Below are 26,788 nucleotides of genomic sequence, written 5' to 3' on the forward strand. Positions count from 1 at the left end.
AAATTTAACAAGGATTTATCCTTAGATCTCAGTAGATTTATCATTGAGAAAGTAATGAACTATTTTCTTATTGTAATTACGCCATTAAAACTCTTTTCTATGCAAAATGCATAGGAAATGCTGTTACTCTGCTATTTTACTTAAGGTTCTAGAATAGAAAGAAAGAGTCCTTTTGGGACTATTCTACATCGAATGTTGTTATTTATATGATACTGCTCTTCTTACTTCACAGGCAAACAGTAAACGTGGTCACGGGGAGTTTTGCTGCTCTCTGTTAGTTATTAGTGCTAACCGATACTACCCTGTATTCCATGTGTGTTGAAAATTTCCTGGTATTTTTTTTTATACTAGAGTACATATGTTATTCTTTACAAATAACGACTCTTTTATCAAGCTTACTAGTTACACAAATTGGTTGGAAACATCCCATGACAACCAGGATGGAAGGTCTTCATTCTTGTGACTGCCATATGCATAGCTGGTCTAGAATTTTTCTGAGAAAGGCTGTAATATTTACTTCACAATCACATATTTCACTTGGTTTCATAGGCCAATAAGCCTCCTGGAATGATGCCTCTCCTCTACAAATAATTGTGCTGTTAATTAATTTCAGTTCCAATTTCGATGCCTTGTGTTGATAAAAGTTTCGCAAAAAACATCTGCAGTCTGAATAGCAGAGATCCAAGCTAATGTTGCCTCTGAGTAAAGCAAGGACTCAGGAACTCTTCTTTCTCTACTTCAACAATTGGCAGTGCAACCTGCATGACAATATTAACCAGTCCAGCCCAGCTGGTGTGTACGTAAGTCAGGGCTACCCAGAATGATGCCTTCTCTTGCTGCCTTGAATTGCAGGGATGTGGAAAGATCTGGGAATACTGTGAAAGGCAGGGAGTTGATTAGCAGACCAAAGGTACAAATGCCTAAGAAACAAGTATTATTTTTTTTTTGTATCCAAATTATTATTATTTATTATTACTATGTAAGAGCTCTCATAACACTAAATACTAGAGACGGCAGGGGCAGCGAAAAGGCACAGTTCTCTGTTCTCACAAATTTCATCTGTTAACATACACAAACTAAGACATGGTGATTCCACAAACCATATTAAAAGCTCATTCCAACTTGTGTTATGAAAACCTTTTTTCTGATTTTGTTTTGCTTTTATGTTTTTCTTATTATACACAATGGTAGTAGTGTTTCACTCACACAGTTTAGCATTGGTGGCCCACACAAAATCTGTTGGCAGCAAAGAAACAATACTATCCACACAATGGAAGGGTGAAAATGCATTAAATATTTGTACTGCGTTGGACTAAAGCATAAAAATTGTACAATTAAAATTGCCAGGGAAGAAAGAAAGTCTTATTTATATAGTATTTAAAAAAAAAAGAAGAAGAAAACAAGATTTAATGAGAAATAAGAGTGAGAACCAAGTGCAATGAAGTTTACCTACATTCTAACAAATACGTCAAGAAAAGGAGTCAATTTTAAAAGTGGCAAGACAGAAAAAACCTGAAGACTTGAGGTAGAATTTGATAGTGTCAAAGGAGGTTTAAAAGAAAAAGAAATTTATCTTAGCTGCTTTTGTAATTGATATGGTTTATATTGAAGTATTTACTTCTTCAAAACTTTAAACTTTCTTGCTGAGGTAATTTCATTTCCCACACTTAGAGCTAACAATAGGTAAGTATTACAGAACAAGAAATTAGAAACTAGATATCTTCCTCCCCCAAAAGCACCTGAACAACACTTTCTATGATGCTGTCTAGATCAACAAACATTCAACAATCTGATGCCCTTGAAATGGAAATGACTAAGAAAAGCCACTCTGGAATACTCCATTGTAATGTAGTTGAAGCACTTTCCTTGTGTGAGGAACATGTGGATTCATTATCCCTTAGCAGACGAAACAGACGGATTGCCTGCCATATTCCAGATGTATGCCTTAAATGTTGATAGTGAACAAAGAGAATCCACTGCTTTTCTGTTCTCCTCTTACCTGAATCCACCCCAGAAATAAACTGTTAAAGGTTGAGAATATTTGCTTTTAAACCTAATATTAGCCTAAAGGCTACAACATAGTTCATACCATAAACATGTGCAATGCAACAAAGGGACTTTGCCCCTTGGTGGCAAAGCTGTAAATAAAATACAAATCAAAAACTATTTCTCCCATTTTAGGCAACCGCTATTTAACTCCTAAAATTCAGGTTTGCTAAGGCAAACCCACACCATTGGCATTAATACCTCTGTAGTCTGCATATGCACCAATAATAGCACAATGAAATCACCATTTATAGGATTCATTACACTTAGGATTTATTTGACATACTTTGAAATAATATAATCTTAACACAGAATAAAACTTTACTCTGTACAACAATGCTTTTTCTTCTACTTTGATATTATTAATTCCAATTTATTCCACACATGCTGCTTTGACCCTGTCAGTAGAAGAAATACATCAAATTTCCAAGAAATGAAGCTGAGTAGACACGGCAACAACAACTATAATCTATGGTCACAGGTAGATTTCTCCTCTGACACTCGCCTCTAAGCCTGCTGAATATCCCCTGTGCCGTCTCACACACGCTTCCCATAGGATGACTGAAATTTTTTCTGTTAGGAATGTTATTGTCTAGCCACACTGGGAATGGGAAGGTTATCATCTAGCCACCCAACAAGCATTTTCTGAATCACTGAAAGAAAAGATACTAAAAATGTGTTTTAAAGTTTTTCAAAAAATAATCTAACTCATAAAGCCTCTACTATTATATTTTATATCATGAAACCCTGTGAGCCCAATGACTTGAATTACACTAATGCATACCATAGAAGGACATATTCCTGATATGACTAATACCCTTTCACTTTCAGTAAGATATTGTTACAAGATTGAGTTGCTCTTACTGATAAAAAATACAAAATAAAATAAAATAAATTATAAAATAATAAAATAACAAAATTGGGATGCTTGAAGTATTCAAAGTAGTCTCACTTCAAAGTCTCACCCCTTTGTTCTTCTTATGCCTTTTCTGTTACGTTAAGGAGTCTCTTACTGCTTATTATTTTCTCCCTGTGAAGGACTTAAACACTGTAATCAAGTCACTTGCAATCTTCTTTTTGGTAAACTAAACAGATCGAGTCCTTTAAGTCTTTTGCTGTGAGGCATTGTCCCTGTCTCTTAAGTCGCCCTTTTCTGAATTCTTCAGTCTTACATATTTTTTAAAAATGCAAGCCCTATAAGTGTCCTAAAGAATACTGAGATTTAAAATACCGACTGAAACAATTGTTGTTGTATTTCACGATAATAAAATACTAAAATAATGACTAGAAAAAGAAAAAAATGCAATAGCTTCCAAGTATATCAAATTGGAGCATAAATCTGACAAGTCACATGGCTACTAATACACTAGTTATTGGAATATACTAATTATTGGCAATAACACAAGGACTTCCTACCTGGCATTCATTCTGCTTATTGTGAAGCTAAATTTAGATCTACCTTTGTCAACAAAAAAGATCAGTACCAGCATTATATGCTCTGTGGTTGTTTAAGCAGAAAACAATTGGGGGAGGGGGGAGGAGTAAAAAGAGAAATTTTATTTATATCCAAATACAGTAAATTGAAGATTTCATTAAAAAATGACAGAATTAATTAAATTAAAGAAAAGCCTTCCTAAAAGCCAGCTAAACTGCCATACAACTTGGATACTGCTCTGCAGGCTTTGAGCCTGTTAGTCTGCTAATTTAAAAGGTTTAAACCTATTTGTTGCTAATGACTGTGCTATGCTGACAGCTCTAAAGACAGAAATATTCCATTTATCTGCAGGATGGGTAGCCGAAGAACATAAGTATGACTGTAGTGAGACAGATCAAAGGATAGAGTTTCTTTCTTACAGTGATACTTGAAGCAGTAAAATGACACTTGCATTTTATTTTCAAATACTTATTTCCAGTTACTTATAGGCCTGTGCTTGAAGAAACTGAGGTAAAAAAAATAAACAAAGAACTACTAAGCTAATTAATATTAACTAAGGAAGTACTGAGTTTCGTAAGAGCATAAATTTGTATATCTTTATCAATCCAGTGAAATCTCAAGCATACAGGCTGATACCAAAACCTCCAGTGAATGCAGTGCTGTAATTGTGCAATAAGTAAGCAAGCAACTACAAGTGATGATGCAAAAATCTTGATAACTTGCTGTTGGTTTTTTGTTTTATCTTTAAACAGGAACTTCCATCTGGAGAGTTACAAACAGTGAAGAGAAGGATGAAGGAACTCTTTACAAGGGAGTGTAGTGGTAGGACAAGGGGTAATGGTTTTAAACTGAAAGATAATAGATTTACATTAGATATTAGTAAGGAATTCTTTACTCTGAGGGTGGTGAGGCACTGGAACAGGTTGCCCAGGGAAGTTATGGATGCCCCATCCCTGGAAGTGTTCAAGGCCAGGCTGGATGGGGCTTTGAGCAGCCTGGTCTGGTGGGAGGTGTCCCTGCCCAGGGCAGGGGGGTTGGAACTACATGATCTTTAAGGTCCCTTCCAATCCAAACCATTCTAGGATTCTATATGATTCTATGAATAGGTGGCTACAGATGTGCAACAGATAGGCAGGCAGCCACTGTGTGCAAGAAAGTACAGCACTATTATTTTCAAATGCTCCAACCAGAAATACTGGAAATGAAACTAATGAATTGAGGAAAAAGAAGTCCACAAGATAGCAAAGGTGTAACAAAAAGCTTTTTAAAGCTCCAGGAACTACTGATGTTTCTATAATAAAGTTCATATGATGTACCAATGAAGGAAAACAATCAAACAAAAGAAATGGCTAGAGTGCATCCTGGGTAGTATCACAACTGAAGAAGAACGAGAATGAAAAATTCAAGAGGCAGAATATGCAAGATGCTTAAGACTGCAGAACATGAGAAGTTTCTAATCACCCAGGTAATACATGTTCATTAATAACTGCAAAATTAATACATTCAAATGCAAATGTAAATAGATTCCCTTGAATTACTCAGATTTCACGAATCGAAGTAATTATGATGTTCTCTGAGATGCAAATCTCTCATCAGCCCTCAGAAGGGATCAGGTCGCACCTTCAACTAAAACATTTTGTCTCAGATTACTAAAGAATGGGTTAGATAAGAATAAATCTAGCAAAAGTAATAAATTTTATTTATATGTGTGTGTGTGCGTGTATACAAACACACATATGTATATATACACACTTGGGACATATTAGATACTCAGAATTTGTTTATGTAAAAACCCATTTTACCTTTTCTTGAAACTAATACATTTAACCTAATATAAAAATATGCCTGGACCTCATTTCCACTTATTGCAGGATAATTAAACTTTTGAAGTATGACGCACATTTTTTACAAGTCAATGTTGTCCTATCATACAGCTGGCTCCAAAACTAGTCTCTGTGCAGGTAAAACCCTGAGAAGACATCTCAACACAATCATACAATACATTAGGACTTTTCTAGAAAACACAAATACACCTGTGACTAAACAAAGAACGGCTTTTGGCCTACACTAAAAGATGAAAGAACTACCAAACATGCCTATTCAGACCTGTGAATAGAAGTCCAAAAGGAGAAAATAAAAAGCTAAGGGGTTGTTGTAGAAATGTACCTTATTTGCAAAGGAAGTATAGATATACTAAAGGGAGCATAGCCAAGAAATAGTGAAGATGTTCTGCTATTTAGGGAAAAAAAAAAAAAAAAAAAAAAAGAAAAACAGTGGGAAAGGTCATAATGGAATGTCTGTATCCCATCATAACATTTTTTAACCATTTATCCTTTGGTACCTTTACTGTTATTTCTGGAAAAATGCAGGTTTTCTTTACCACTTCAGACCTACTTTGCCATGGCCCAGTCTCACCAGAAAGGAAGAATAATGCCCTCTGTGTACTCTTTGGTTGGTAGGAATTTGGGCCAGGCCTTCCCAGTGACTGTAATAATTACTGCCTTTTTTGGTGGTTGCTGTTGCTTCCTCCTTCAGCAGCCTTGTCTAGCAAGTCAGTCAGTCGTGCTCAGTGAGGTCCAAACTAGGGAAATGTATTGTCATGGTCATTTGCTAACTGTTCACAGTTCCCCAATTTGCTAGAGCTTTGTATTGCTCCCCAAAGGTACTCGACTTTCTCCACCGTTAAGCCCGAGTTTTTAACTTGGGCACACTGAGTGACTCAGCTGCTATCAGATATTCCTTTAATGGGTGTTCTGACAGCATGCTGGGCAAGATACAACCTATCGCCTGCTGAACTTCAGAAAACAAATACAGTGCTTATATGTTATCCAAAAGAGCATACAGCTCCCCTGTAAAATCCTAAGGGCTGTGCTCACTAGAAGTTCTCCTTTGAGGGGAGAAATGAGAGGTCTACCATCTTCCTTAATCTAATTTCCTTCAAGCTAAAGACCTTACAGACCACTTCAGAGAATAAAGGAACACTTTAGTTTTCTTTACTCATTTCTGTGGCCAGCAACTTTACTTACGAAGTGTAACTTCTCATTAAAAGTGTAGAGTTTGTACTTAGCTCTCTTATTTGAGAGCTATGCCACGCTCTTACACAGTAGGGAGTACTGAAGTGTAATGTAAATTGCCAGAGTATACAGGTAATTTTGCAGGAAATATCAATCAAATATGGAAGTAATTTTCAGTAATTATCAGGCAAATAGTTTAGTGTTTTTTCATTGTTCATGAAAAATCCACTAGAGTGTATGTACTTTCTGGGCTATAGGCAAGCCAACATATTTTTGGAAAACAATACATAAGGCTCTTAAAACTATTTCTTCATAAGCTTCAGTAACTATCATAGGCTATATATGAGTGGCAGTGAGGCTGCAGAAGTATGTCACTCTCTGTGTTGCTAAAAAAATTGCTAAGAAATGCTGGTCTCAAAATTTCCACAAAGAATATGGCAAATCACAGGTACAACCTATCTGTGATTTCCAAATGACCAAATTATTATTACTGACAAGAAAACAGAAAAATTTGTTAATTCACTTAATTAATACATCATATGAGGATGGGAGGAATCACCCTTGTTTTATGCTGATGAACATACAGGGTGCTAGCCCTTGCTGTTTTGCTCTGTTTCAACTGAACCCATTACCTTCAGATATGACTAGGATAAAGTTGCCAATTACATATTCATATGTCATCTTGATTACTAGAGCTGACACATGTTTAAATTCTCAGGGTATGAATCATTACCATTATAACACATTAGATAAACTGTGGCTGTTCATAGTATGTGTACCTTAAACTCACAATAAACATATGATAAAATGTTTAAGTATCCTTCATTAATGCTTTTTGCATATAGGTTAAAAGTCAAGGCATTTATAATACATTAAAAATGTGCACGTAGTCAACTCATGTAGCTATCTCTTATAGTGCAATAGCCCAACTGTGTCTGAACTCTTTTCAGTCATTCTTAGTTGTGGGGAGACAGAGCAACGCGCCTACCAGTAAAGAGGGAAAAATCCACCATGGAACCATTCAGACTTGGAAATCAAACTATGGTTAGCTAACTGATCAGACAAAGTGAGCTAGGGCATATACAATCAAATGCTGTACTAAGGAAGTGGGAACTAGGGAAAGGTATGATACTTTCTAGTAATAACGACGTCTTGGGTTAGGTAAAAAACCACTGTTTTCTAGTTCTACACAAAGTAAGTGTGTTGCGTGCAAAAAGAATACAGTGTCTTTGAAGAATTAAGCTCTAAAACCAAAAGTAGTTGGTTCCTCCCTGTAAGGGTTGTTTAACGGCCAGAAGAAAGTGAAAATAGTCAGCATGGGTTAGGGTCTTTGGACTACAGTCTTAGCTGACTGAAAAGGGCATTAAACAAGGTCCATGCATAAATAACATATCTGGTGGTTCCAAAGTGCTGCACCCAGCGTACAAGTACATATCACATTAGGTCCAGTCTCAGGAGCGTGTTTATAGGTCACACGAAGTATTCATTTCAAAATGATCTACCAGGGTTATGCCAACTAGGTCGTAGCCAGCTGGCAGATCTGCTAGAGCAAACACTTTATATTTTACTCAGGAGTAATTTCTTTATTAGTTGAGAGATAATGAAGAAAATTAAAGGACTCACAGAACCATTCCAAGCTATTACGTTGCATCTGCAAACAGCATACTTTCTTCCAAAATCCATTTCTGACTTCATGCTTTTGGTAAGCTTTATGAGAGAAACCTATGCGTCACATATTAGTAACAGCTTTTTTTCATTCATCAGTAATTTACCTGATTCCTTCTGAGTTTAAATACATTATACTGGCAGTTTATATGCCTTATCCGGCCACAAAGGTTTTCCCATCTTTCAGTATTTGAATGCCTTAGGATCCTCTTCTGGCATAAGTCTTATTTACTGTATGTCTTCTATCTCTTGGAAGAATTATATCTGCCATCTCATTTCTGACTCTGCTTTCTGGAGATTGAGAGTAAAGAATTAAATGTAAACTTTGATAGCAAGGCTTCACTCTTCAATCAGTAAATACGTCAGATCATCTTTTAGATGCCCTAGTTTTAAACCTCTTTACTGAATTCTTTAAAATCGTCATGGTACAATGGCTCCACAATCTATTGCCCTTTTGACCTTCCAGAGTTTTGCGTAGAGGTTACAATACAATGGAATGATATGCAAAGTGTTGCCAATAAATGTGTCACAGAGGGGAATAAGTAGAAAAAAATTACGCACACAAATAAAAGTAAGAATGTAGTCTTTTAGGTTGTAAGTATATAGGAAGTAACTTCAGCCTCTTGTCACCCAGAGGCATTTCCTTCTTGCAGTTGTTTCTAACCACAAACAGAGAAAATCAATACGATCCTCATTTTCTAAATGGACAACCATAGCACAACAGCAGCAGATAGTCTCTTTCTGTTAGAAATGCCCTCAGACCACTTCAGTCCCAAAGGACCTAAGCAATACAATTCTTTTGGTAGATCAAAAAAAAAAAAAAAAAGGAACAAAAACCCAAGCAATTTTGCTTCACATCTCTGTATTAAACAAGAAATCTGTAAAAAATCTGTACAAGAAGTTGAGAAACTGGAAGGTAAATTATTAGGCATTTGTGGTTCCAACTAATGCCCACAAAAGAAACAGAAAAGTTACAAAACAAAACAAAACAAAAAGGTTATTTGTGGTAAAACAACATGTTCCATGTTCACTATGTACCTCATGAAAACAAACACACTTTAAACTAGCTCCACTTATAATGGAGAAATAACTGTTTTATCAACAGGTTTTAGGAAATAACGGTGACTACCTTATCATTTCTGTTGAGGCAAAGCAGGAAAAAGATCACAAGAGAAAAAAAACTAATACAGACAAGCAAATCCAAAAGCTATTAATTTGGATTTTGAAAGAAGTCAGTTAATAATCCCAACACTAAGCCATCCTGGTTTACTGTATTAGATATGCAGAACAAGCATGGTAAAATAGCATGCATTTAGAAGTTTGATACAATATTAAGAAATAACACATCCAGAAGCAGCACTCACAAAATGGCTTAAACTATTAATTTCATAATATTTTTAAAACCTGATACATGCTTGTACCTTCTAAACTTATCATTGTTTACTAAGTACTTCAATTATTTAAGAATAATAGAAAATTATCTTCAGTATTACAGGCCACACTTTCAAAGGTGCTAAAAGATGAAAAAATTTTTTTCACTGGCTCCCTAGATGCTCAGCCATTTAGGCCACTATATGCATTTAGAGAATGGACACTTTCAATAAGTGAACGTTATCCCCTCTCTTGAGTCTTGCTATCCCAAATACTTGCTGGGCATATTTATACAATGGGGTGTGGGATGAGCATTTCATGATGGCACCCAAAATGCAAGCAAGAGCTGTTCAGCTAAAAATGAAAAATGAAAACAACAACAAACAGCAACAACCAAATTAAAGAAAACCCTAATGTACCACCGTAGAGTACATTAGGATCCTCATGTACTACCCTACACTAGCTATGCTTGCCAGGCATATCTGAGCGGCCCACTGAAGGAATTTCATACACAAGGGCTAAGACATGAGAGAGAAACAGGCTTTCTCTCTTCACCTGATCCGTTCACACCCACTGCACAGCTAATTTTCTGGTCCACATATCTGATAGCTGTCTCCCTTCCAAAATTTATTTGAGAGCAGTAGTTGATGTTTCCTCACCTTTTGCTACTTCTTGTGTGTAACTTTGGTTAAAAAAAAAAAAATAAATAATATAAGGATATCGGGATAACACCTTTTGTGGAAATAGAAACAGAGGCTCCAACTATTTTATGGTATACACTTTTCAAGTGAGCAAAGGTACTCACTTATAATGTGCGCAAAGAGACAGTGACAAAAGCCAGTGGCAACAAGCAGTTGCAAGGAATAGTAATACTGAATAAAGAGAAAAGAAATATGGCTGGAACATCCCTCAGCGGTTTGTTATGAAAATGGCTACAGTTAAGAATAAAAGTTTACCTATTGATCCATGTACTATGGTTTAGTTCCAGGAATAATACTGAAGATTTTATAGATAATCCTTTGATAATGCAAATAAAGAATAAATGATGCAGTGTGGTTTTTAGAAACTTTTCCCATTTTTTAAATTCACCTTACTGCATTTATTTGTATTCAGTTCTTTCTTCAACCTGTTTTCATTAAAATATTCGCACTGAGAGACTGTCATACTATGCTGCTCTCTTCTGTACAATGTCTGTGTCATTTTTTTGACTTAAATACATTTTGAGGTAATTGTTAGTGACAAATCATAGCATTTATTCCATACGGATGGTTTTACACACTATCACCGTAAACATCTGATTTGATCCGACTCCCAAGGCCCCACCCTAGTCATCAATTGCAACTCAGCCTATTGCACCTATTCCCTGAAGGCAGCACAAGGTCTATTGTTTAAGTACAGTGAGTCCTGATGATAAGAGGATCTCAAAGCAGCAAGATCACAAACATACTAGTCCTTTTGAATCAGATAGGTTATGCCTGCAAGCAAGATATTTTGGAGGGGAGACCCTCCAAAATTTGATTAATTTGGCATTTTGGTTGACTTAATATAGTTGAGTTGTACTGTTAGTTCCAATGTGATGATAACAAAAACTCTGTACTGTCAGTGAGGATGAAACTTCAGTATGCTTAACTTTTTTCTCAGTGAAATAAGAGCATGCAAAATGCATTTGGCATTTTCCATGATTCAGCTGTTTAACTGTAATACAGAAAATGGACAGTCAATGGCGTAATTGAAAAAAAAATCTGCCTCTGTCTAAGTTGAGGTTATAAATTAGAAGAAAAAAATTATTCCTTTTTATGTAGGAATGTTTCCACTAACTCGCCGTAACTGAACGGATCAGATTCTCTACTTTGGAATCAATTCTGCCACCAAATGCCTTGCAAGAATTTCAAACCAGGTATTATTATTTGTTACTCATTTACAAATTGGGGCATTCTCACTATGCTTCTCATCTAAACCTTTATTATTCTATAATAATTTAGTTTCATGTAAGTTTGCCAGTGTAAGTGCATATTTTGCTTGGTTAGGTTTTATTCCATATAAAAATTCCTCAACCCACAAAAATAGAACCAAAACTTGAAATGTTATTAATTTTCAGCTTGGGAAAGATAGGTAGGATCCTTTCCTATCTGTTTAAAGGGCATAAACCAGCTCCTGTTTGTATGTTTTACTACTGTATTCACCAGCATCATTTGCGGCGCTCTCAATGATGTCGAGAGATAGAAAAAATTAGTTTGCTGGTAACTTGTGCTCCCTCTTCTGGCTGAATAAAGCATGAAGAGCAAGCGAAGGCATGTCTATTGGGGCAGTGTTACAAATGCAGAATTATTATTTGAAATTTCCTAACCACACTAAAAATACCACATAAAAGATAATTTGATTCTAATTTATTTGTAAGAGGTTGAAATGCATATATTTGGACTGGGTTTTCATTTGTCCTACTGCATATTTACTAAATCTGACAATGTATCCATGATTTCCAGCTATGATTACTTGTAAACATTACCAGTGATTAATCGGATAGTCATTTGAGTCAGCACAAAGTAATTTCTCTCCATTAGATTAAATATGTCACACCCTGTCAATTAAAAACCCATTTAACACCAACCCAGCAATAATAAGCATTTTGGAATGAGGCACCAGAAATACTATTTGTGACTAAAATTCCCTATATAGAGAGTAGAAATTTGGCTTAACATTGCAAGTAAATTTATTCTTCACTATAAGTTTGCCTACAGCAAGAACTGTAAAAGACAAATTTTCCTTTTATTACAACATTTCTGTAATGGATTTTTAACACATCAGCACCAGATAGCTGTAAGCATTAGTTCATTTTACGGTTTTGTAATAATTATTTCTTATTTTTTGTCTCTTTGGGTACCAGGAGCAACGTCCAGATTAAAAAAGCCCTGAACCCTAACAATATAAGTTCGTTCATATTCCTTCAGATGATGATAATATCACAAACACAAATGAAATATGCTATCATTAACATTCTCTTTTTTAATTCTTTTTTCTATTTGGATAACAACTAATACATTCAACTAATACTACCACAAAATGTGAGCATATGTAATCGATTATATGCCATTCTGAGAATTTTATCTGGCATCATAAGCAAGAAGCACTGATGTAAAGATTTGAATGCTGGAGATATTCTTTCACTTTAAAAAGGATGACAAACCAAAGTACTGTGCAAAAAGCTATTATGTTCAGAAGAAATTTCTGTCTTCATTTCAGTTGCGAACAATTTTTTCAGGAATTCTGAGGAGCAAATGATGAGCATTTGCTTTATTTCAAATTTTTGTTAATTTATTTTGTAAATACCTAAACATTTCTAGAACAAAATTGCAAATTTGCCTGATTCATACACTACCGATGACTATCACATTGATGTGGGAACAATTCCTTTAAGTATTTCCACAGATGTGGACTGATTTATGAGCCTTGTGAGTTAGTTGAGCTACTCAGCAAGTGGCGGTTTTGTCTGAAGCTGCGATTAATGTACTAAGTGAGGGAAACTGAACCAAATTTGAAAGAAAATATACAGTTAACTTCCAAAACTTTCTGAGCTTTGCAAAAAATACATGAAGGAAGATCAATGAGATCACAAAGCCTTAATAGGAAATCAAAGCTGATAAAAATGGTACAGCAATGACGCTGCTGAGATCTAAGCAGATTCCACATTATTCGCTACTCAGAAGTCTGCCAAGGACCCACCGTGCTGCCCTAGGACAGAGACATTGCATCAGTGCTACTAAGTGTCATGTTGATTTGTGTTTTGTCAGAAAGCAAGACGACACATAGTACAAAGCAGTAGCATGCAAAGACATGATTTACAGGAGTGCAGAGGAAAACTACATTTAAAAACAAACAAACAAACAAACAAAAAACACCAAAAAAGCACCAAAAACCAAAACACACCAAAAAACCCCCAAAAACACCCTGAAGAGACAAGCAGGGCAGAATGAAGTAAAATTGCGTATCTGATCTGTCTCATGACCCACATGACTAAAGACTGTTTCTTTTGTGTCACTGAGCCAAATGGCACAGCCTCTGCAACTCCAAAGGCATTGTTCTTTGACGAAAAGGATGATAAAATTTGTCTTTGAGGAAGAAACATTAATTAATTGTTTTAAAGAACATTCTCCCCCTCTTCTAGCAGGTTTTTCAATGATGAGACTCTAGGAAATCTGTGCCAAAAATCCTATTCAGATTAGATAATGTCATATTGAATGCTGAGTCTTCTTCCTAGGCTCCACTGCATAGAAATTCCTGAAAAGGCCGTTTGGGTGCAATCCTGTAAAGTGCCTGTGGAATAGGCAACTCCCGGAGGGAAGAGCAGCATTTTGAAATCAGCAACTAAATCTGAATTTAGCTCTAAGGATTTAAGAACTTTATTTCATCTAGATTAGAGTCCTGTGCTTTGGTGTCAGAAGGTATTTGTGACTGTTAAAAGCAAGAATGTGAAATAAGGGCCTGGATTATCCACAGCTTTATCCTGGTAGGCAGAGGATAGTCAGACATATGCCTTCTTCTTTCTCACAGATGCTGCAATGTTTCTAGATTAGGAGGAGGGGATATATTGGACCCCAACAGTGAAAGAATTGGCTTGAGGTGCTCTGACACAGTGGGGAGTTTACCTTTCACAATGGAGAGCGATTTTGTCTCTGATGCTAAAAATCTTATGTTTATGTTCAACTGGGATTATAAACAATAATTCCAATGTTATCATTTCATATTGTAATTGTTATGTACTATTAATCCCTTTCACTTTGGAAAGCAATACAAGCTTTTTACAAAAGGATATGTCTCATTGTGTATAATTTTTGTACAGTATAAGCTGAAACGCATTTAAACAACAAGAGAAATTTAATAATGAATTTTTATTTTTCCAAAGAAAACAAAGAATTGACTGAAAGGGTGGAGGTTAAAAATAAACCAGTCGTTGACAAAAACTGTGACAATCTTGAAACTGAGAACAAACTCTTGTTATTTTCTGTTTTGTCTCAGAAAAACATTACTTGTGATATGAAACTGTTCAAACATTATCATCTATTAAAAAAACCCCACTCCTAAATGTTTTTTTAAAACAGATTTAAAATATTTTTTTAAAAAATATAACTAAATTTAATTAATTTGCTTTTAAAAATACTTCAGAAGACAGAAGTAAAACTCTATGTTTCTATACCTATTACACATATTGTAATTGACTTTAAGAAACACATAATAAGGATTTTGAGGAAGAATCAGCACTATAAATATGTAAACAAGAGATACTGGATTCTTATTTTCTTGAAACTATATATATAAATCCTGGATTTGATTTCTTAAGTAGCTACTTAAATTTACAAAAGCAGTGAAGAAATGGTAGAACAATTGCAATTTTGAGATTACCTGATAAATACGAGATATGCATCTACTGACACTTGAAACTATATACAGCTTAGGAGAATTGACTGTACAGAATTTCAGTTTATTTGGAAAATAAAAGTTACTATTACTATTATCACCCACTAATAATTCAACAAAAATAATTTTGTACAATATTGTACTTATCTTGTACACTATGTCACTATTTTGATGTATGGACCCTTATTTCTCATAATAATAAAGAATCCATTGAATAGCTTACATATTTTTAATTCCATGCCATCAAATAATTGTAAAGATGGCACTCACCTTTCTACTATCTTTTTCTCCCCCCCCCAAAAAAAAAAATAAAATTATCAGTTAAGTTTTATCAGTATAATTTTGATGAAAAGACTTTTTTCAAGTTAAACAGACGCTGCAATTCAACAGCCATGTCAAAGAGAAAGCTGCAAACACGGAGTTATATCCTAAGCAGATATTTGACTAATCTGAAAAAGTGGCACAGTATGCAAGCCATAGAAATCACCTAAGGCACATCTTCTTTATCAGCTTTGTTCAAGTTTTTCATTTCTTCATTTCTTAGTCAAATAGACACAGAATCTAAAGATAAGGTTACCTCTCTTTCTCATCACTGCCCCAAGAATAAACACTGTTGAATCTCTTTGCTCTTGCCCAAGACTTTTGTCTTCCTGGTAGCCCACAGTTAAATATACCACAAATGCTGGACAATGTTCTCAGTTTCCCTAATCTAATGAAAAAATTATGACCTACCTGTTCAGCCTTAGTAAGTTTTACAGCCTACCACCTTTGGTTGTCACATCAGCTGTATTTATTGTGATGTAAATGACACAAGAGGTCACAGAGCATTTTTAGTGAGCAAACCTCTGAAGATGCTAAAAACTTCGTTAGTTAATCCCTAACTGATATCTAGTGGTTGAGTAGGTACCCACTTGTGTAAAATGTACCCTTTATCCATACTCCAAAATAAGTCAAGTGTATATGCTTACTATTGATCATGCAAAGACAACAAAAAGTCATCTTTTTTATTTTACTTTCTGTTTTGATCTGAACAGAGCAGGTTTTAAACAAACAAAAAAAGATTTGTTCATGGTGTGGTTTTTTTTTGCTGTTGTTTGCTTGCTTTATCTTGCCTTGCTATTAATACAGTTTTGAAGTTTATCATGAAAGAAATCCAACTTAATGGTCTTTTCTGTTTGTTTTTTATTATATTTTTTTTCCCAGTTATGATAGGAGTTAGCAATCTCCTTCAGCATCCACAGATTCAAACGATAAAGGCCAGGGATTAAGAACAGCCGATTAACAGTCTGTGTCCTCTTCAATCTAGCATTTCCACTGTAGATAAATCCATTTTCAGACTGAAGTTATAATAAACAGACTGTCCTCAATATCATTTCCCTAGATGACCTCCTCGAAACTGACATTCAAGTATTCTTGTGGAAAATTACAGTTTACAGTAACTGGAAAAGCAGACAAGACAATATATACCCACACAAGTGATTCTGAAGATCAAGCCAAATGTTTAGAAAGCAATTTGGATAAAATGATAATTTTACTATAAATATTTTGTTTCAGATCTGAGTAATTTCTTATGATTATAGGTTTGACATAAAATAAAAAGTTTGCTAAATTTTATCTTTATTGCTTGTACTTTGTATCTTTAAAATAACTGCATTATTATTTACACTTCTTATGACCACAAAAAAAACCCTCAATGGATTTTAGTGGTTGCAATTCTTTCCCTTCCAAAGGAAAAAGGAAAACAAATATTGAAATTCTCCAGTTACCCTAGATTCTCTTAAACATAAGTGTTACTCTAAGGAAAGTGTCAGTAGAAACCATTTGTCCAGTGATCAACAGCAAAAGAATAAAAATCCACGTGGACGGAGTTGCAGAAATATTCTGTTAGGTATGTATTTTGCTTTCTATCACAAATAATATTTTCACCTAAAATAAAAAAAAAAAAGGCTCCTAAACTCAAAGATACTTTTTGCTTTGCAAGAATATTTTTAACATGGAAAATTCTGTCAGGATTCTGCTGCTATTTTACATTTACAAAATCCATTTACATTTACAAATCCAGAATCTTATGGGTCAAAAGAAACACTATGATTAATACGGTTACAAACTGTGTAACGGGGCATTTAATTTCTTTACTTAGACGCTCCAACTAAGGAACTATGTAATTTCATGATATTTAATTTCAGTGTACTTCTTCAGACAAAAGCAGCAACACTTCAAACTTTTTTATTTTAAATAACTAATCTTATCTACCCAGTTAAAGTGACTGTATTCCACTCTTATTTCCATTAGTTTATACCGGCAGAACTCCAGTGAAGCAATTCTGAAATCAGATGAATGCATGTGTGCATTTATTATTCAATTCTTTATTCAATGTACATCATCAAAATTTGGTTGCCTTTGACCAACCCATGCAAGTGATAAGAAACAGATCATGCTATATAGTAGAAAAAAAAAACCAAACCAAAACAAAACAAAAACCCACAACAAAATAAAAAACCCCAAACATGAATTGCATTTTGATTAGTTATTCTCTAAAATTGGTTTGATGTAAGCACTGCATGTGAACAGTTATTTCACTAGAGTTGTTCATCAATTCATTTCACCAAAGTTTAAAAAAAAAAAAAAAAAGGCATAAAATGATTCAGATTAAGTTTCATAGTCAGAACATTAATTAGGTTTGGATGATTCCGTGCACATTTTTTCCAGACACAAAACAGTTTCAAAGCTCTTTTAAATAAATATGTACTTGAGAAAGAACTGAAAATGTGAATTTAACTCAAAGTAACTCACTCTGAGATCTTGCTTCAAAAACTAATTTCACGGTTCGTCTCCATAACAACGTAGCTTATTTTTGCCAACTAAGACTCATATAATGAAACATAATGTCTTTAATCAGATTGTATGGACTACTATTTAAGGCTATTTATGTTTAGTATGATTTGGAAACACACTAACTCTTAGGACATGTGATTTGTAGGTCAGTTCTCTTTAACCATCTTTATGAGCAGAAGGTTGCATACTTTCCTCACAAAAAAAAGCCACACTAAGTTATATTTAACTAGTGATGAGATATACAGCATACAATTAAAACATCATGTACTGCATTGATTCATTTTTAAGTTTCTCATTCCCCCTTAGAACCTATTAAAAATGCTTGTCATATTGTAAGGGAACAATCTTGCCTTCAGCTCATCACTGACACCAAACCTTGTCTCTCATTATTCAGCTACATACTCTTTTATGCATGGGTTTATATTTTGAAGAGGATATGTAAAAGAAAATAGATTCCATTTACAAACTGTTTAGTGTAAAAAAAGTAATCTAAAACCAGGAGGAAGAGTAAGATACACTTTTTGCAGAATTAAGTGGACAAAAAGGTCTACAACAGGTAAAATTAAATTTATCAGTATTTTCTATTTTTAATCTAACAGTAAATGCCATTAGCTATTACATGCAAGATGAGGAATTTTGCAGGTTATTAGTCATTCATCACACGGTATTTTATTATTATCCATTTGATAACAAATATTCTTTTCCTATACATTTGTATATATTTTTTCATGTCTAATCTCCTGTCTTCCTTAATTGATGGATGAAACTTCCTATTACTAAATTGGAGGAATATATGAATTTATCAACACTGGGCATTAAAATAAGACTGACTTAGCAGAACTGATATTCCTTCAGTGAGAACAAATAAAATCTTAACCTGAAATGCTTTCTTAGGGCAAGTTTACCCTAGTGACTAATTAAAAGCTGCAGGATAAAATCCAGAACATAAACAAATTTGGGAAAAAAATATCTATGTTATTATCCAAGGAGTGAGATGCAGTGCAATGAGTCTGGAAGAGGGAAAGAACTGAGCGGAAAGATCCGCTCCTTCATTTACGTGCATGTGCACGCACACACGCATGCACGCGCACACACACACACACACACACACACACACACACGCATGCGAGCACACAGAGCCCCCATATGCACAGCTTTTCTTTTTACTTAAGCAGCTTGGTAGTATTTATGTTTGCAAAGCTCCCAGTATTCCCAAACCTTACCCCTTTATTTTTAGCTTTCAAGTTTTTGCTTCAGCTGATGAGAACAGGAAAAGAAGGTGGTATGTTTATTGCTGGCAAACAGCTTGGAAATTCTGAGTAAAGAAGCCAATCAAGGCAGAAGGATTATAATAATCAAAGTACAAAATTTGCATATTTAGAGTATGGTTACTGAGAAATAACAATGCCTTGGTTATGCAAATCAAACCCTCAGCTTAAGCGAAGGGATTTGCATATCTGGGAGAAATCCGTCACGTTATGCATCGGTAACTACATTCTAAGTGGTTGAAAGAACTGGCTTTTAGCAGAATATTAAATATAATTGCCAGTAGAATTTTTTATTTCCTTGTGATAGAGAATAAACTTAACTCATTTGGGGCCTGATGAAAACAGGTCTTCTTGTCTGTAGGAAGCAATACCATTGAGAACAAAAAAAGATACACTCAGCATGCCAGAAAGCTAGAATCTTTAAGACTGAGGTCATGAAAATGTTCGGAGTTGTGTGCTACCAATTGTGTTCATCCTTTTTGTTTATAGAAGGTAATTTAAAGTAGCTCTCTTGAGAAAGGGTTGCAGAAAACAGATGAAAGTTTAAGGCCACCTGTTCAGCTCTGTGTGATAAAGTCATGTTTAAAATCATTTTAAATTTAGCAAATGAAGAAAAATAACTTGGACTGCAAAGTTTCATAGGTAAAAAGCCTGGGAAAAAAATGCAGACTGAACTTCCATAACAATTTTCCATTCTCTATGAAAATCAAGCACAGTTAGCAGCAGGCTCAGAGGTATTATAATAAAACTAAAGAAAAAAATAATTGGGGAAATGTTCCTTTAAAAACTAGTATGTGGCAGTATTTGTACCATTCATGCATGGGAAAATAAATGTGTGGCTTCCGGTTAATCTTTATTTCCCCTCTCCTCTCTTGTGAATGATGCTCAGCTGTAGTTCAGATAAAAACTTAAGATTGGCTTACACACCTTGGCCACTGCCTGCAAAGAAAATTGTGGTTTGGTGTTACACTGAAACATGAGAGAGAATTCATGCAAGCGTGTTCAATCTACAAAGTACTACTTATAATGTGTGTTCAGAGGCACGATCCGTTTCCAAAGATAAAACCTGGAGGAAACTGAGCAAGTTGCTTTAAAGACCTGGCTACTACTCCTGTGCAGAACTGGTGAGTACACTGCAGTGTGGTCCTTAAGAGTACTTACCATCCTCTGTGGGCACATAGATATTCAAATACAGACAGTCTTCATTTTGATCTTGAACATATGTCACCACAGTATCCAGATTGGCTGTAAACCAGACTGGCAGCATGTCGTTGAGCAGTGACCTCTCATCCAGGTACTGCGGGCAGACGGCGGCAAACTGTGTGGCGTTGCGGACACCCGTCCAAGAAGACGGTGGCTCTGGGGGCTGAAATCGCCTTTCTCCAGTTGGAGGAGAGGCATAAGGAACACCCAGGTACTGCTCCACTGGACCAAGGATCTCATTAGGCAAAGGTGTTCTTAAGCCACGTATTTTGCCATAATTTGTGGTAACAACTGGATATTGTGCTTGGCCATCGATGAGAGTAAATCTTATAGCCAGTGCAGTTATCCACAGGAGGAAGTTAGAATTCAACATGACACACACTGGGGTGAAGATCAAAGGCAGCCATAGGAGTCCCATTGGTTTCGACATTATTTAAATCAACATCAGCAGGGCTCTTTTTTCCACAGCCAGGAGAAAATTAATAAGTCAAGGAAAACAAAAACTAGTAAAGTAAAAAAGTAGTCAAAGAGAGATGAAGTGAGGGAAACGTAACCTTGTTCAGGCAGCGAAAAACCAAAAGCTGATGTGTGGTAGGTGCCTCAGCTGACTGGCCGTAGACAAATCCCAATGTCAGAAGAAACAAGGCAGTGTTTGCCCCTAAGGCCCATCCCAGATTTCAGCGTTGGCTTAATCCTGGCAATGCACAGCACTTCCCAGCAAATAGTGTGGGGACAGATCCGCAGTTATTCCACTTTCCCAGTGAAATGGCTCCTTCCAGTGAAGTCCAGCCCACTCAGTCAGCCTGTGGCCGAGAGAAAACAAGCAATTCAAATCAACAGACACATTCATATTGGCATAAATCTAAAAAAATCCAAAACCAAAACAAAACAAAACAAAAAAAAACAACAAGCCAAAGAAGACCCACAAATGTTTTATAACTTCAGACACCATGGTTAGTTATGTTTCCAAAGACATAAGGTAAGAGAGCAGAGATCTGAAGCCACAAGCTTGTCAGAGGTTATACCGCAAACCAAATATTTCTGCTTCTGTATATGCTTCCAAACCACAGCCTAAATTGCTGCTTTCAGGAAACTATCATATTTAAGTGCTGCTCCAGGGAATTTTCTTCCCCAAATAAACAGCCTCTCCTTCTTAAGCATATTTCCATTCCCATAGGAAACATTCATTAAATGTTTTGCCGCATGGGATAATCTCTCTTTGTTGTGATATGACTTCTATACAGTATTTTTCACAGGTATGCTTACTCTTCTGTATGACAACCTAATCTACCTCCATCTAATTCAGAAATTCCAGTTAATGTAATAGCATCACATTAGTTCAAATCAAGTGTGAGAAGTTAGTCAAAATTAGATACAAAGTTATTAGTTTTCATATCTGTTTTCTTCATTCTATGTCTGACAAACAGAAGCAATGGAAAATTAAAAGAAAAAAAAAAACATGATACACTCTCTCAAAAGTCAGATTTTGATCTACATAGTGTTACAACTATGCAACGTTACCTTCTTGCATGCTCCTACTTTTAATTTATAGACAGAAGGCAATGCATACAATAATTCTGTTACTATTTAATGAAATACAAGTCATATATATGTGCAACCATTACAAGTAGTATAAATAAATTCAAATTACAAATAACCCCAACCAAAACAAACCATCAAAAAAACCCACCAAAAAACACCAAAATAACCACAGGAGACACCTATGCTGATTCTTTTAGACAAGAAAAGTATTCGAAAGAAAGATATTTTGTTCTTTCAAAACCACTGGAATTCTTCAATGACTTAATCTCAGCACTCGTACCACAAACTTTTTGAAACACCTGAACACCAGAGGTCAGAAAAATATCAGATACATATTATCTGTGGTGAACCAAAATTTATATGGACATTTTCACTGGTAGATAATAGGCTCAGATGCTGCCTCTGAAGGACTTGCAATCTAAGCATAATTTCTGAAGGATGAATCAGTAACAGCTCTAAGTGTCATGTCCCCAAAGGCACCACCATGGCCATCAGTCCCTGCCTGAGCTATGCCGCAGGAAGCCCCGTGCCCAGACCAATCTCCAGCCTGGATCCTGCACTGACTGGGTCCCCAGGTTGACCTTGGACCTGACTCCTCATCCTGCCTGGCCTGACAATTGTTGGGTGATGGCAGGGTCCTGTCCTTGTCCCCAGCCCAGCCTTGATGGGCTGCTTTAGGAGAATGCCCCATCAGCATCAGCAATGCAGTGCCCACAGCTCCTGGCTCATCCTCCCTCTTGGGAAGCCCCACTGGCTTCTCCCTGCTACTCAGAGTGGTCAGCCAGCTACCGGTCATCCGAAATTCCTTCTCAAGCACTGCCTTCCCTTCTGATTTCTGCTACTGTCTTTAACAATGTAAGTCAGCAGCAGGCAACTGATTTTGGGTAGTGGTCCCTCATGCTTTCTCCCATCCTGACTTTGGTACACCTTTCTGACTAAGCAGCACAAAGCAGATTTTCCGGTCGTACCCAACGCAGGATTTAGTCTGTTGCCAGGGAGGAGCAACAGATCCTGTTCCCTTGATATCCACACTCCAGAAGTTTGTAATAACATTATGAGAAAAAGAAATGTGGAATAAAGCACTGAGAAAATTGACAAGGTGGAAGGAATGACAGTGATCCAGACGATGAAAAACAGATAGAGAAAAAAAAACTTGTCTGGGCAAACAGCAAATGAAAACAAGAGGAAACAAAACAAGAAAAGAAAATGGGAAGGACAAATAAACAAGAGTGAACATATTACGAGCATGGATAGAATGAAAAATGACAACATGAAGGAAAGTGGAAATCCTCAACTGATACATATCCTAGAGACAATAGACAACTGTAGAAAATGTGACTTAATAAATAATATTTATCCATACTAATTACAGGGTGTCTTTGGATCAAATATCTGGTTATATGCTGTTATTTTGAGCAGGGTGAAAGGACAGGAAAAGGGAAACATTAATTATTGACCTGGAACTGAATTTGCTATCTGATTCCTTATCTGAAACCCAACAAAAGTTAGCTTTGTGGGTATTAAATACACTCATACAACTTGTTTTATTTTCTCCTGTACCTTAACAGCAGCATACACAGAATTTGCATTTCTGATTCATGCACATATAAACATTTAGATTTTAAGGAACTTAAATCCATAAGGAAACAAAGCGTTGGCTAACACACAGAATATAGCCAGCTCGCTCAGCCCCACTGTCTGACCTATAACAGACCTGCAGCCTTTGCCAACCAGTGTGAAAACATAAACAGCAGAGAGTGGCAAATGCATTAACATCGGCAAGGTAGATATCATAAAAGAGCAATTCTAAAATGATAAGTTAGATTAAAACCACTATTTATTGTAACATGGTTATTAAAAGTCATTGTTGTTAGCCAGTTAAAAGGAAACAGAAGCAATCAAAGCTTTTACTAATTTCTTATTAAACAGATCTCTTCAAAAAGTTTACATAAGTAATAAATTATGTATACAATACATTATGTATACGATAAGCCTATAAACAGAAGTCTCACGAAGAAAATTGTTTTGCAAAGACAATATTAGGCAGAAAATACACCATTTCTCAGTTTATTGGCTTATTACTAGAGAAATTACCATTTTCATAATGTTAGTTTCACACATGAAATATATACACATTCATACACAGAGAAAGATACATGGAAGAATTTTCAGTAAGAAAATCAAGAGATAAGGAAGAATGCACGCTAGCTATACATTCATGAACTAGTTGATTTTGCTGTGTGCATCATCAAAAAGCCTGGAAGATGTAAACAGTCACAGAATGCGAGATTAATCTTAAATAGAAAACTGTATGCATTTTAGAATGTTTTTAGATATTATACCAAAACCAGTTTGATGCACATCTATATGTATCCAGTCAGCTATTTAATACACCGTTGCATACTGAGCCTACAGAAAGAAATGCACTTATCATGTCTTTGTTACCACTAAGAGTGTCATATTTTTCCATACTTTTTTTTTTACTCCTTCAAGCGTTAGAAAAATGTGTACAAACTCGCTTGCAAAAAGTTTCTAGTTGGATGCATCACCCACTCAAACAATCAAAACCAATCAATCCAAATCAAAATATTCAGTTTAAAATTGCAACTTCTGGCAACACAACACGGAAAGAGAAGTCGAAGATCCGAAATGACATACATTCATACACGACATCTTTATTGGCAGAGGAGCATAATTTGAGGCTAACAAGACATTTATGGCCTTTGAAGTAAATGCAGATTGAAGTTAACATGGATGTGCATCTACTAGAAACGCTGCTTGTACTCAATTATAAATCTGTGCCCCAAGCCACACTTAGAGATGCTTAAGTAGCCTATGAATCAGGCCTTCAGGGCTAACCTGATGGTTTCCAGGATCTGCAATTAGCACTTTTTTAACTTGAGACAATAAGTATGTCAGTAGCTCTGTACCTACTTGGGAAATGTGAAACATGACTCTTTGCTCCAGGGTAGAAAAGCAAACTCTAAAGTGATTTCAAGTTTTTTTTGACGTGCTTGTCCAGGTCAGGGGCAGTCACAAGAAAACCAAACACAAATATAAATTCTATGAGCACTGGAGAATGAGATCTGCGCACATTTCCTAGGGTTTCTCAGGCTTTATCTAAACTAACTGGTGCAGTGCACCTCAGCTTTCAGTCGCTGACCACCTTCAGTCTTTCTTCCTCCCTTCTGCCAAATTCCCTGAGGCACGGTTTTTGATATGTACATAGGTCGCATCTCAATACAGAATCAGGGTTAAACACCCAGACTCCCCTCTTTAGACATGCGCTCTGAAAGCATACAGTCGGCTTGATTAGCTGAACCCTAAGAGTCATTGGCTAGTCACCAGAACAAAAATAACAAATAATGTAATCCGTAGAATTTCAGATTCTCCTCATAGTGATATCTTGTACATTATTTAATGCATTTCACAGAATATGGGGATTTCATAAGTATTTCCTTTACCAAGAACACGAATTGTGGCTTTTCTTCTTTGCTTTCACTCCCTCCCCTTGAAAGATATAATTTTGAAAGTTATGAAATAAAGTGGGTTTATGGTGGTTTGTATTTGTTTCGGGGTTTTTTTGCGTGTGTACGTGGTGAATTTTTTGGGGAGGATTGTTGGTTTTTTTTTTTAAATAAAAGTATTTTAAAAATATCCTATTTCAAACATACATAAAACTCTATAATAGACAAATGTGGTGGGAGGATACTGTAAATGAGAACTACCCAAGGCATAGCAATTTGTGAATATGCCTACAGTATTAAATTTAGCAATACATTTATATAATTTGGAATTTTAGCAGAAAACTAATGACAGCTGTTTTCTGTAACTCTACCTCAAATTCAGCACTGCAACCTCTTAATCGTCACTGTATTCAAAGTATCTGCTCAATAACAAAAGAACAGTTCTTCCAAATGCCCGTAAATGCATACTGGTTCTGTCTACCATCTTTCAAATAATAATAATTAAAAAAAAGAAGTTATAATTTCTTTAGGGTTTTTTTTTCCCCTAGTTTCTAGGACTATTTTCTTGATACATTGAAATGAGCAAAGCTTCATTCTTCCTCATGCAACATAAAGTTATTCCGAAAAGCCAAACAAAGTCATAGTGAACAACACAAAGCCACATCAATCATGAACTAATGTGCAGTTTCTGGACTGGATTACTTAGAAGGTTTATGGGAAGATTATTAACTGAAATTGGCCAATCATATATATTTTTAAATCTCAGAACTGTAACTATAGCAATTTCTGACTTCAAATTAACATGCAGCAGAGTCTTATGAGAAATTATTTTTCCTAATAGAAGCTATATGTTTATTTTTTGGAGGGTTTGTATGCATTTTCCCACTAAGAAGAGATTTTAACAATGAATTATTAATTTTTAAACAAACAAACAAAGAAAACCACTGAAAAACCCAACTAAACCCAGATTTACAATAACCCTAACTTAGCATTATAAAATTCACTATTGATGAGTATCTGAACTAAATATCTACATTAGTAATGAATTAACCAAGTTATATGCCAGTATGATTCCTGTGGTAGTACATCGCTGTTCAGTCACAACAATTCAGTGGGTAATAGAGATCAGAGGGGCTTTTAGGGATTCAGAATACTATCATTTCTCTTTTATATAACAATCTACTGTATCTCCTATTAATTCACAGTTAATATGATCTTGAAGATTTAAAGATTAGAAATGAAAATAAAATATCAGTGGTACAAAGTTAAGAATGATGATGTACCCCTTCTTAAAGTGAAAATAAATGCCAACTATACAAACATCACTGTGGACCTTGAAGCTGGTCTTAGATCTATGCTTAGAAATAACTGGAAGACACAGGTAGATCACTTTTTTTTTTTTTTTCCAATATGGAAATAAAGGCTGAAAAACAATACAAATTATATACAAGCATTAAATTAACCAGTTGTTTTTTGGTTTTTTGTTATTTTTTTTCAAATAACACCCTCCTATGAATTTCTACAGCAAGT

General features: G+C 35.5%; 1 protein-coding gene across 5 annotated transcripts in view; it reads right to left on the bottom strand.

Moving 5' to 3' along the window:
- The window catches only part of NLGN4X (neuroligin 4 X-linked), a 189,334-nt gene that overhangs the window by 112,763 nt on the left and 49,783 nt on the right, over nt 1-26,788 (bottom strand). For all 5 annotated transcript variants that reach the window (XM_063341143.1, XM_063341113.1, XM_063341137.1 and 2 more), the window contains exon 3: nt 20,208-21,052. In XM_063341143.1, coding sequence (XP_063197213.1) covers nt 20,208-20,679 — 472 coding nt within the window. In that variant the 5' untranslated portion in view covers nt 20,680-21,052. The remainder of the gene's footprint in view (nt 1-20,207; nt 21,053-26,788) is intronic.

The sequence above is a fragment of the Chroicocephalus ridibundus genome, chromosome 1 (assembly GCF_963924245.1).
Source record: "Chroicocephalus ridibundus chromosome 1, bChrRid1.1, whole genome shotgun sequence".
Classification (NCBI taxonomy): domain Eukaryota; kingdom Metazoa; phylum Chordata; class Aves; order Charadriiformes; family Laridae; genus Chroicocephalus; species Chroicocephalus ridibundus.